This window comes from Sceloporus occidentalis, unplaced genomic scaffold (genome assembly GCF_023333645.1).
Source record: "Sceloporus occidentalis isolate IW3139 unplaced genomic scaffold, rSceOcc1.0.p SCAF_5, whole genome shotgun sequence".
NCBI classification, from domain to species: Eukaryota; Metazoa; Chordata; class Lepidosauria; order Squamata; family Phrynosomatidae; genus Sceloporus; species Sceloporus occidentalis.
This window is the reverse complement of record NW_028316985.1, coordinates 168,942,901-168,955,650: the sequence shown is the minus strand read 5'-3', so window position 1 is coordinate 168,955,650 and position 12,750 is coordinate 168,942,901. Positions and strand designations below refer to the sequence as shown.

The 12,750-nt window shown below is 39.0% G+C and overlaps 1 protein-coding gene across 1 annotated transcript in view; it reads left to right on the top strand.

The window, feature by feature from the left end:
* LOC149313131 (bone morphogenetic protein receptor type-1B-like) overlaps positions 1-12,750 on the top strand; it is a 59,351-nt gene that overhangs the window by 46,035 nt on the left and 566 nt on the right. The window contains exons 7-11 of the mRNA XM_089527253.1: positions 1,939-2,080; positions 3,272-3,464; positions 5,938-6,235; positions 8,613-8,788; positions 9,938-10,068. Of these exons, the coding sequence (XP_089383379.1) occupies positions 1,939-2,080; positions 3,272-3,464; positions 5,938-6,235; positions 8,613-8,788; positions 9,938-10,068 (940 nt within the window). The remainder of the gene's footprint in view (positions 1-1,938; positions 2,081-3,271; positions 3,465-5,937; positions 6,236-8,612; positions 8,789-9,937; positions 10,069-12,750) is intronic.

The following is a 12,750-nucleotide window of genomic DNA, read 5'->3' as shown; positions in this document are numbered from 1 at the left end:
AAATACATTTGGGTGTCATCAGCATTTTGATTACATCCTGTTCCATGTCACTAGGTCATCCTTCCTGTATTGGTTTCATGTAGATGTTAAATGGCATTAGGGATAGAATGGCGTTTTGTGGTATGCTATATAACAGCTCATTTTTTGAGGATCACCTATCCCCAAGGTCCACCATATAGAATATGACGTTAATATAGGACTGGAACTACTGAAACACACTGCCTTCAATCCTCAAATCCTCCAAGCATTACTGAAATATACTATGGTCAATCGTATCAGTGCTGCTGCAGGGTCCAAAAAATCAGTGGGGACATGCTCCCTTTGTCAATGCTCAGGTGATGATCATCCACTAAGGTGACCATAGCAGTTTTAACTCCGTGTTCTGCACTGAAGCCAGTTTTAAATGGATTTACATAACATGTATCCTCCAAGATTGTCTGGAGTTGGGAGGCAACTACCTTCTTAATCGTCTTGCTTAGAAAAGGGAGATTTGATTAGCTTTAAAGCCTACCCAGCTTGGGTCCAGATTACCTGAAAGACAGTATCTCTCTTTATGACCCTGCCCAAGTTTTAAGTTCTGAGAGGAACGGCTTTATTTCAGTTCCACCACCATCACAAGGACATTTGGCGAGGACATGAGACTGGGAGAGACCTATCTCTGTGGCTGCTCCAAAGTTTGGAACTCCCTCACACAGAAGATTTGGTTTGCTCCCTCTCTGTATTCATTCCTGCACCAGGAAAATATCTTTTTATTTAGGCAGCATGCACTTTTAATGGGGTGTGCTAGGCTTTTTTTCTTCTTCTAAAATCAGAGTTCATAGAATCATAGAGTTGGAAGAGACCACAAGGGCCATCCAATCTAATCCCCTGTCATGCAGAATCAAAGCACCCATGACAAATGACCATGCAGCCTCTGTTTAAAGACCTCCAAGGAACGAGACTCCACTACACTCCGAGAGAGTTTGTTCCACTGTTGAACAGCCCTTACTGTCAGGAAGTTCCTCCTAATGTTTTGGTGGAATCTCTTTGCTTGCAGTTTGCATCCATTGTTCTGGATCCTAGTCTCTGGAACAGCAGAAAACAGTCTTGCTCCATTCTCAGTATGATTACCTTCAGATACTTAACAGGGCTATCATGTCACCTCTTAACCTTCTCTTCTCCAGGCTCCATACCCATCTCCCTAAGTCTCTCCTCATAAGGCATGGTTCCCAAACCTTTCATCATTTTGGTCAAATGTGTTTTAAACTGCTTTGGTGTTGCTAATTTTTGCTTTTTTTAAAAAAGAACTTTTCTATCAATAGTCATTTAGCTATTTAATTTTTTGACAGCCACCTTGAGTCATGTTCTGGGAGCAAGGTGTTAAATAAAATCAGTCAGTCAATCAATCAGTTATGTAGTGATAAAGGTGCTATCCAGTGTTCCAGTGTCTCTGGCACACCCACATCCCCCAGTGTTGCAAAAGAAGGCACATGGGTTTCCTTCGCTGCCTGCCAGTGGTTGTTATAACATTGATGTTTCTCACATAGAGGGACATATATTGGTTTGGGGTCCCAACCTACAGCCAAATATTGGTCATAGTAGGTATCATAAAAATGACAAAGTATAGTAAAAGAGAAAGGAGTTTCACGATGTTGAGGTGCACAGTAAAATACTGTTAAGTCTGTGTCTGTTTGTGCATGCACCAGTGCATGCACTGAATTACCCTCACTACTGCATATCTCAATGAAGTGAATTGAACTGGGCACAAGTTCAAAGAAATGGAAGTAGTACTTTAGTTACGGAGGTTGCTGGAAATATATGAGAAACTTAAATGCTCCAGAGAGTTTAACATGCAGCACTAGTGGGAAATGAAACAGACTCAATTCGTAATTACTGCCTACCGTCTTAGACCACCCAGCAGTAGAAATCACCCATGTTTATTTTCACATAAAACTGCAGGTATAAAAGGCAAGAAAGCAGGCCTCCTCGTTACAGCATTGGACTCGAACAAGACGAGACTTACATTCCTCCTGGAGAATCCTTGAAAGACCTCATTGAACAGTCTCAGAGCTCAGGAAGTGGTTCTGGGCTCCCTCTGCTGGTAAGAAAAATGTACTAAGACATCTTCATCACAATAATAATACACCTGTGGAACATCATAGCCTACAGCACAAAACAAAACATCTGAATGCATGGTGGTGGGGAAAAAAGCTGATCTAGAATAAGATTCTGTAAGATAAACATTTTGTTTCCCTAAGAACAGGAAGAGAGAATCTGGTGTAGCCCAGTGTAACAATATCCTCAGGACTTCTTTTTCACAAAAGCCCACTAGTAAGAAATGGCAGGTCTTCTCCTCAGTTTGTTTCCAAGAACAATTAAAAGTGTTGCTTTTTATACAGAAATCCCTAAAGGCCCAGAAGTCTATACACAATGGAGTGACATAGTTTGAACCTTCCAATATATTTAGATTATCAACTGAGAAACTGTTTTAAGTATCTCTCACCTTCTGAAGTTGGGAGGAAATCTTCCAAGAAGAAGAGCTTGCAAATGCTTTTTGGGACTACAGCTCCCAGAATCATCTAGCCAGCATGACCAGTAGTTTGGATTCTTTCTGTTATGTGTGTTGAGTGTAAATTGTCACTGGTGGTGCAGTGGTTAAATGCCTGTACTGTAAGCCACAAGGTGGTGAGTTCAATCCCAGGGGCTCCAAGGTCTACTCAGCCTTGCATCCTTTACTAGAATGCTAAAATGAATACCCATCTTGTTGGGGGCAATTAGCTTACACATTGTAAACAGCTTAGGGAGTGTTTAGTTCACTGATAGGTGGTATAGAAATGTACTTGCTATTGCTATTGTTATTTTCCTAAAATTTGTTTTGATTTTTTTTAGAAATCCAAACAAAAATATTTCCTAAAGCCTTTGGTATATTTTCATCAAGAAGAAATGTTGCATTTCATTTCTTCAGTCCTGCTGCTATTTCAGACAAATTCATGAAAGATAGATTTATCAGTGCCTGTTAGCTATGATTTATATATTATTTCCATTATAAGAATTAATATTGTGGTGTAGGAGTGGATCATGATTGTGGGTTTCTGATAGGCATCTTGGTAGTCACTCTGGAAAGAAAATGGTGTATTAAATAGGTTTGAGGGGAGCTCACCCTATTTTCTCAGATGGTCTGTCAGTTACAAAGTCCCTCTCATTACCAATTTCTGTCCTTGAGCCTCCTCCCCATGAGGAGATTGCTGAATTTTAGGTAGTAGTTAACATGCCTTCATCTTCTTCCCAATAGGTGCAACGAACTATAGCAAAACAGATTCAGATGGTGAAGCAGATTGGTAAAGGTCGCTATGGGGAGGTCTGGATGGGAAAATGGCGAGGAGAAAAGGTGGCTGTCAAAGTCTTCTTCACCACTGAGGAAGCCAGTTGGTTCCGAGAGACAGAAATCTATCAGACTGTTCTGATGAGGCATGAAAACATTTTAGGTGAGTGGTTCTAACATTAAAACATAGCATAGAATCATAGACTTATAGAAGATTTTCATACCAGCTCATCCATATAGGCCAACTAGGCAGCCGCTTAGGGTGGCAAAATTTAGGGGCGGCACAGCGGATGGCAAGGGAGGCCAGAGAGAAAGCTGAGGACAAGGCGAGCAGTGAGCAGCAGGAGGAGAGCTGCTTGGAGCAGCTGCAAAGGGTGCCTGGCACCTGGCCAACAGAATCCCCAGGCACCACCCACACACCTGCTGCTGAGAGCTGTTTGGAGCAGCTCTGCAAAGGGCGCCTGGCGTGCACGCACTGCCAGCAGAATCCCAGGGCACCGCTTGCACTCCTGCTGGCTGCTGCTGCTGCTGTAAGTGAAGGGGAAAAGTGGCTCCCGTTTGCATTATTCTCCTCTGGGGTGACTTTACCAACAGCTGCAGCACCTGTGCGCCCTCTGGCCACTGAGGTGTGCTTTCCCTCACTCAGGTAAGAAGAGAGGCGGAAAAGGTACCTCTGGTTCCCTCTCTTTTCGCACACGACGTGGCCATCTCTCTCTATCTCTTTGTGTCTTATTTTGAGGCAAAGATTGTGTTTGCGTTCCTCAGTGTGTTCTTCCATAGAAGCCTTCTCCCTCCTAAAAAAAAACCCAGCCCACCTCACCTACTGCAGGTGGCTCTGAGGAACTGGTTTGGACTTTTTTTACTCTTGTAATAAAAAAAAAATACTTTCAGTTTAGGTCAAAAATGATTTTATAGTTTTCAAACACAATTTAAATAGTAGTGAAATACATTTATGTTCTATAAACGGCGGTTTTTTACTTGTATTGTTTTTAAGTTTAAGTAATAAAACTGATCTCAAATTACAATTAAAAAGACCAAATTTTTATTGCTATATAAATGGACAATAAATCGGCTACTTTGATTTGTGTTTAATTTTAAACACTTTGTAGTTAAAAATATACCAATATGGTGTAAATAACATTGAAAATATATTTGTAATTTAATTAAGTGAAAATAATTATGAGTGGCGACAGGGGGTGCCAAAATATTTCTTGCCAAGGGTGGCCAAATACCTAGAGCCGGCCCTACATACCAGCACTTACCATGGGATACGCGCTGGTAAAATGCTGGTAAAACATCAGGGAAGTATGCATGTCTGAAAGCCTGACACGCTTCCTAAATGGCAGGGAATTGTTTCTGTTCATAGGAAATTGCGACTCTCCAATGATTCAGAGATGCTGGAGGCAAGAGGAAGATTCCCTGCCGTTTAGGAAGCATGTCAGGCTTTCAGACACGTGTGCTTCCCTGATGTTTTTGAGGCATTTTACCAGTGCTTACCCCATGGTAAGCGCTGGTATGAAAATCTTCATAGAGTGAATAGGGACACCATAGATATCTGGTCCAATGCTTTGCCAGTGTAGTAAATCTGCAGGTAAAGGATCCCTGTGAAGTGACTATCCAAATTTTGTTTCTAAACCTAAAATGAAGGAGAACCCATAATTCCCCTGACAATCTGTTCCACTGCCAAACAGCTCTTAACTTGTGCAAATTCTTCCTAAAGTTTAGGAAGAGTCTCTTTTGTTGTCATTTGAAGACATTGCCCTTCCCTTTGGGGTTTCTAAAAAAAAGTTTTTTCAGCTTCTATGGGACAACTCCTCAAATATTTGAAGATAGCTTTTTTTATTATCTCTGAATTTTCTTATCTCCAGACTATCCAGATCCTTCAAATATTCTTCCTAGAGTTTGGTTTCCAGGTCTTTCACCATTATTGTCATCCTCCTCTAGGCACATGGCATCTTAATATCCTACACATATTATTGTTTCCAGAATAGGATACCATATTCCTAGTGTGATCTGACCAAAGCAGAACCACTGTGTGCCATTCTGGACACCATAGTTTTAGAGGGATATTGGCAAACTGGAACAAGTCCAGAAGAGGGCAGCAAAGATGATAAAAGTTCTGATGAACATCTGAAAGTTCTTGCAATCCAGAGAGCACCAGCGAATTGGATTTTCACATTTCATTTCTGTATTTTACAACAAAAAATTGATTATTATTAATCAACTTCAAATTTAATGCATCAGAATTTTTTTTTTTAAAGAATGGTTTTGCCTCAGTAATCCTGACCCAGTTTCTTCTTAGCTTAGCTGATGCTTAACTTCTTCATAGGAATTTTTCTTTGAAGAAAACTTAGACCTTACTTTGTTAAGTAAGTAAAAATTTCTGGGGGGGAAATGAGAATGCCTATGCTTCTAGATTCAAGCGTTACCCATAGTTGCTCATAGACTAGAGATAATCTATGTGCATTTGGTATGAATGTACATTTTTTAAAAAAATTCCCATGGCCAATAAGAGAAACCAATATATTCACAGGTTTTAGGATCATGGGCATGGTCTTCCATAAGGACTTGGAGAGTGACTACTCAAAATCCCTCAGTGGATTTAAAAGAACAGTTGTGTCTTTCTTTCTTTGTAGGTTTCATTGCTGCAGACATTAAAGGCACAGGGTCTTGGACTCAGTTGTACCTTATAACTGACTATCATGAGAATGGATCCTTGTATGACTACCTGAAATCCACAACCTTGGACACAAAAGCCATGCTTAAGCTAGCATATTCCTCTGTCAGTGGATTGTGCCACTTGCACACAGAGATCTTCAGTACTCAAGGCAAGCCAGCTATTGCCCACCGGGACCTCAAAAGTAAAAACATTTTAGTAAAAAAGAATGGAACCTGTTGTATAGCAGACCTTGGATTAGCAGTTAAATTTATTAGGTGAGTAAAATATTGGAATTCTGAGTGCAAATGGTTTGGTGAACATGGAAAGAATAAAGTGGGGTTTGGGACTGGAATTGGATTTGGGTGCTTGGTGGTTTCAGTGGTGGTTTGAATATCACAGAGGCAGATAATCTGCTCTGAGTTTAGTTTGGAAGCTTATTCACAAAAGTTGGGATTCACCACTCTGTTGATGTGGGAACAACAAGCAATTACTGGGTAGATCATTGTGACTAAAAAGGAATTGCAGTTTGGTTTGGCCAAATTTGAATCCAAATTAATGCAGCCCAAACAGAGCATTTCCTGTTTATGTCTTATAAGGGTAGCACAGAGTTGATGTATTGCCATCATTACTTTCTATTTCTACCACCATGTGCTGCTGGGAGAAGCCTTCTTTATTTTAAAAAAGTGTATCTGGGAACAATGTTGTGTCATAATGTAGTGTCAGTCTCATTTGTGCATCTGTAGGACAGAATGGTCAGTGGGCAGCTGATTGCCACTTCTAGAGGTATCAAGTCCTTTTTGTCCAAAGAAAGGAATACTTAAGGAAACCTTCTACCATTTCATTTCATTCAAAGAAATGCCTGTGACATGATTTCATCACAATGCCCCTTGCCTGAATATAGATCTGGTTCACCATCTCCTCCCCAGGGTTTGGTTGTATTATTCCCCTCCTCATCTCTTGCTAGGAATAACTGGAAAATGAACTAACTTATGTATAAGAAAACATCACAGGTGATGCAGTGCTAACTGTTGGTACAGGAGCAAGTGGAGAGTCTCGTGATCCAAACGGGGACCTCACTCCAGCATTTTGAGGCGAGGTAAACCCCTCTCTACTTGGACTCTGGACCACCCCAATGATCAGTGTTAGTGATGTCAGTAGGGCAACTATCCATTTAGCATCTATTAACTTGCAGAGTGCTGTGTGTGGCATGCTACATCTCCACAGCCATTTTGCAACATGAAAAATTAACTTCTCCCCTCCCCTGGTGTGGAGCAATAGCCAGGAGTTTTCTGATGAGCTAAACATTATATGCCACTGGTTGCATATTGCTATCTGAATAAGAAAGCAGAATGTTCAGATTGGACTGACACCCCCCCCCCCCCCCCAATATGTAACCAGCAAGCTGTTTTTACTTATGGAGAAGTGTTTTCTACACAGTGGTCTGGCTCATACAAACAGCACCTCCTTGTGATTTCACCTGGGCTGTAAGATCTCTGGAGGTTCCACATATTCCCAGAGGAGATTACATAGGGGCCAATAAATGTATGAATTTGGCCAGTATGAAAAAGTAAATAAGGTGATAAGCTATACTTGTGCAACTGATATTTTGTCAAGTAAAAAGACATTTAAAATGCTGGACCAAAGAAGATTGTCTTCATCTGTTCCAGGATTTGCTTAAAACATTTTGGTGATGGCCCTTTTATTCTATAATCTGCAAATCTGGCTGAAAGACTATAGATGTGTGATTTAAAAATAAATATTAGAAAGTTAAGTTTATGAGAGCCATTAAAGAACCTATGAAGAATTTCTTCCTACTGGCCTTTCATTTGATCCACTTGAAAGAAGGTCCACACATGTACATAGAGTAAAATGGAAATACCCTTTCTGTGATTTTGTGAACCTAAGAGTATATAAAGTGTCAGTGGTTGAATGCTTGTTAAGATAATTTAAACAAAGAAAAATTACACAGACACATTGAAAGAATGACAGCATGAATTGTACAGGAAGGGTGGGGAAATGTGGCTTTACTACTTATCATGTGCTGTTTGTGGACATTTAGCTTGTTTGAGAGCATAAAACAAGAACTAGGATAGTGTATTTCTTATAATTGTGACAGACAAAGCTTGGGCCAGACTTGAATTCTGTTACAGCTATTTTTTTTAAAAAAAAAGTCTCCATAACAGATCTATGTTTTAAGAATGCTAATTGTGCTTTTGATGTCTTCCTTTAATGAATGAGAGATTAAAACATTAGAAATTGAGCCATGTTAGGAAAACTGCCTTTAAGGAAGATTATTATCTTGTTTTTAAAATGATTTGGCTTGTTTGCTGTCCTTGGCATCAGAATCCATCTTAATGTTACTGAAATCTCAAAAATGTTACCAGTGTTCCCTGCTGAGTCCCGTCTTTGCTTTGAGTCTGCATTTTAATGCTTAATACAAACCAGACATCTAAACCTTTTTTAAAAAATTGATTAATGGATGAGTAGCTTTTCTGTATAAAGGTAATTTCCATCGAGATTATTTATTAGTTCTCAGCTTTTTCCTTGATGATTTAATGTTGAGGTGTTCTCTCTTTCATATTTGGTTTAGTTTTGTGGAGATGCATCTACAGCTTATGCCATTTAAGTCTTCTCCTTTTCTCTATCTTTCAGTGATACAAATGAGGTGGACATTCCACCAAATACAAGAGTAGGAACAAAACGGTACATGCCTCCTGAGGTCTTGGATGAAAGCTTGAATCGGAATCATTTCCAATCATATATCATGGCCGATATGTACAGTTTTGGTCTCATCCTTTGGGAAATAGCACGGAGATGTGTTTCAGGAGGTAAATGCTACATGCATTGGTGCATGTCCCTATTCTGCTTCTATACCTTTTTTTAAAGGCAACAACCAGCTAGCAATCTGATGATACTAAACTTATTTATAAGCATTTCCTTCAGCTGGGAGTTATTTTTCAGTTCCTGTAAGTTCTCATTTAACTGCAAAGATTTATTCTCTGTTTTAACAATCTCATTTAAAGATGCAGTGTTTCATAATTGTAATGGGAATTTGGACCTCATTTATGAGCACTTCCAGAGTTATAAACATTACTGCTAAAATGCAAGCATTCCTGTTGTTTATGTAGAGGTACAGTGGGGTTGATTTTGCTTCGGTACTATGATTAACGAAGAGATTACTTAGATTTAAGTGAAGAAATACAGGCATTAGTGGGTGTTAGCTAGCATTATCAAGACTATACAGAAAGAACAATGCTGCTCTTGTATAAAATTAATTCTTTATCTGACAAGATTGGAGCTTCTCAACTCAGATCCTGTATTTTCTTGTATTCCCTTCTGCCTTCAGATTTCCTCTGGCTGCTTGTTATATAACAAGATGGGGAATGAAATATTTAACTGTTTAAAAATTCCTATATTTCTTCTGCTAAGATTTAGCAAGTTAAACAAAGCAGTTAGATTTAATTGTCATTACTTTGGCTGATGAGAATTTGAGGATGGAGTAAGTTTAATCAGGCTTACGCCTGGATATTGTTTTGGTGTCAAGACTCAGTCATGAGACTTATTGTACAGGGGAATATTAAGTGCTTTTGGACATGTACCAAGTACCTTTTTCTACTTCTGCCACCTAGATGAGGTGGAGAAATTTCAAGATTGTGGAGGGAAATTTATTTCTAACTTGCTTGAGTATGAACTACATGCACTGTGTATTACTGAGATAAGATATTCTCAATTAACCTACGTTTTATATATCTGTTTCATTTGAAACAGGGATTTTGTAGCATAATATTCTGAAATATGTGGATGTATTGTTCATACACCTCCTACAACCCAACAACCACATCCCAAAAAGATATTGGGCTTCATTTGTTGAGTACATGTCTTTAATTGGCTTTTTAAATTCTTGTAGAGGTCTTGAATCTTCTTGAATCTTAAATCATATGATAAAGAAATATCCGACAAATTACATCTTTTTCTAGGTATAGTTGAAGAATATCAGCTTCCATATCATGACCTTGTTCCCAGTGACCCTTCATATGAAGACATGAGGGAAATAGTATGTATTAAGAAGTTACGGCCATCTTTTCCAAACAGGTGGAGCAGTGATGAGGTAAGAAGGGAAAATATTTTCAAAGCTGACATATAGTTTTCTCCCAGGTCTGCCTGGAGTCAATTTTATCCACATTTGGTTGATTTATGAAGAAAAGGGTAATAATTGTACTGAAATGCTAGGAGCACTGCCTTTGCCATTAGAAGAGACTACTAGTAAGCACTTGGAAAAGCTTTAGAATATGCAGATATATTGTGAGAAATCTTGGAGAGAGCTTGTGATTGAAAACACAGATTTTCAAAATGTGTGTAGTTATACTCTTCCACAAAACCTAGAACAAATTATAGATGAAACTTATGGACTAAGTCACACATGCAAGTTAGCCTGGTAAGTGTATATGTTTGTATGTTAAAGACTTGTACCCTGTCTTTCAGTTCAAGTGAACTCAAAGTGGCTTACAGACACAAATGAATAATGTAAAATCCTCAAAAGTGATAAGCAGGACACCATGAAAATGATTATAAATGGAACGGTATTAAAATAACAAGTTAAGAAAACATTCAGCCAAAAACCTATTTTAAGACTAATGACAGAGCAGATTATTATTGCTATTATTACTATTGTTATTACTAATGTTATTATTATTATTATTATTATTATTATATTAAGGTAAATTACTATTTACAGTTATTAATGTAAAGCATGTTTTAAATATACAAGGAATGTGGATCGTCTCTTCTCCATCTGCTCTTCTATCTATAGTTGCTCAAATGGGACTGAGATGATCTGAATCCCAGCTGGGTTTTGGATAGATTTGACTTTTGCCAAGGGCGTTTTCCTTGAAGGGGAGGTCCTGTAGATGTACACGTTTGACATTTAGGATACACATATTCTTATTGCTTGTGAATTCGTCCTAAGAACCTCTGTGTGTATGTGTCTAACATACCATGCTTGCTTGAGGCAATGTAGTAGTTTGTTCTGATCTCTTGAACAAAGGAGCCACTTGTAGACATGAGTTGTTAGATAGGCTACTGTGATCTGTAAAGGGCACAATATTTTGTGGGGCAGGGGGGAGTGAATGTGTTGAGGAAGACAAGGAGTTGAGCTAGATGTCCTATGGATAATATGATCTGCAGAATCTTTAGTTTGTGATTGTAAGGTAGATTCTTCACAAGGAGGTATCTGGTGATATTTATTTAACTGTTTATTTCATATGCTAGTACATAAAACCTCAGGAAAACAGAATACAAATGCCATTTTACAAGCCTGACTTATCCACTGTTTCTTTTTGCCAAAAAAAAGTGGGGGAAGGGGTAACAGAGTGGTCTTAAAAGCCCTTGTGTGAGTCTTCTGCCCTCTCATTCTCACCTTTTGTAAATTAATATAGGAAATTGCTCTTCAAAGCTATGCTTCTATTTTCCAGGGAAGGGAAGGGAGAAGGGGAGGAAGTTGTCTGAACACTTTCCACTGAGAATTTATAATGAAGCAAAATTGTGTTTTGGAATCAGTAGACCAGTAATTGATGTATTGCAGACAGATCTGCCGACAGTTATGGTGATGCTATGCAGAGGTCATTAATCTTGTTAAGTGGTACAGTGTAATGCTATTATTGTAGGAGACAGCTGTGATTTGGGAATAGCAGTCTTAGCTTAAGTATTCTGCAATTAGATTTAAAAAGACTTAAATGGCAGGAGTTGTAAACAATCTTGAGTGTGTGTATAGAGAAGCCTTATGGTGGGTGGGGAGGGGTGAAAAAACAGCGGGGGGGGGGGAGCATGGCATGCCAAAGTAGACTAAAAGTTGATATTTGGGGCATTTGGTTCCACATAGTGGAAGTGACTCGAATTCTTCTTACGATTACTGACCATGTTGTAAAATTATTTCACAAAATTGGTGAACCATCAGTGAAGGGGAAAGTCATGCAGAGCAAGCCCAGTAACATTTTGGGCAGCTTGAGGCAGAAACTTTGCTGGGTAGCAAGACCCAGCTCTTCCCATCATATCCAGTTAGTGGGCTTTCCATGGGCATCTGCTTCTATGATGATATTATAGTTCTTGTCTAGATCAGGAGCAAGGAACATATAGTCCCTCAGGAAATAAATGCAACTATTAGTCCTAAATGAAATAGAGTCATTGAATTGGCTAAGTTTGTAAGTACTATTGGTTCACTGGGTCTGCTGTAATTGGGATTAACACTTGTATTTAGCTTTGTATGTTTTTGGACTGCAGCTCCCATTATATCTAGCATTCAAGCCAAATGTGAGTTTTACTCCAGCAACATCTACAACACCACATGTTCCCCATCTTCATGTATTACTGTAAGCAGGTGGGAAATTGTGTTCACACAGCTCTCACAACATCTAAGTGGAAAACTTAGATGGTTGTAGCAAGCAATTCTAGTGCCTTTTCACAACTTTTGCCTTTTTCATATAGTTCCTTTATGTAGAATTTGACTGGAACAGGTGCAGACTGTTTCATGTGCAAGTAACTCCAAAATTAACACTTTTAGTAGCTGTAACTGGACCAGGATTAGAATTCAATATCTTTTTTAGTACTTTAACTAGCCACCCCCTTGGCTTCTTCTGTATGACAACCAGCAGTCAGCAGGCAAAAGGACTAAGAAAATCCCCTTGTTGGATATCTGCATATTGAATATGCTGCAGGAATTATATCTGTGGGGAAGTAGAACTTCTGCAATGTCCATATTCAGTAGTTGCTGTTACATAAGTATGTAGAGGAGCCA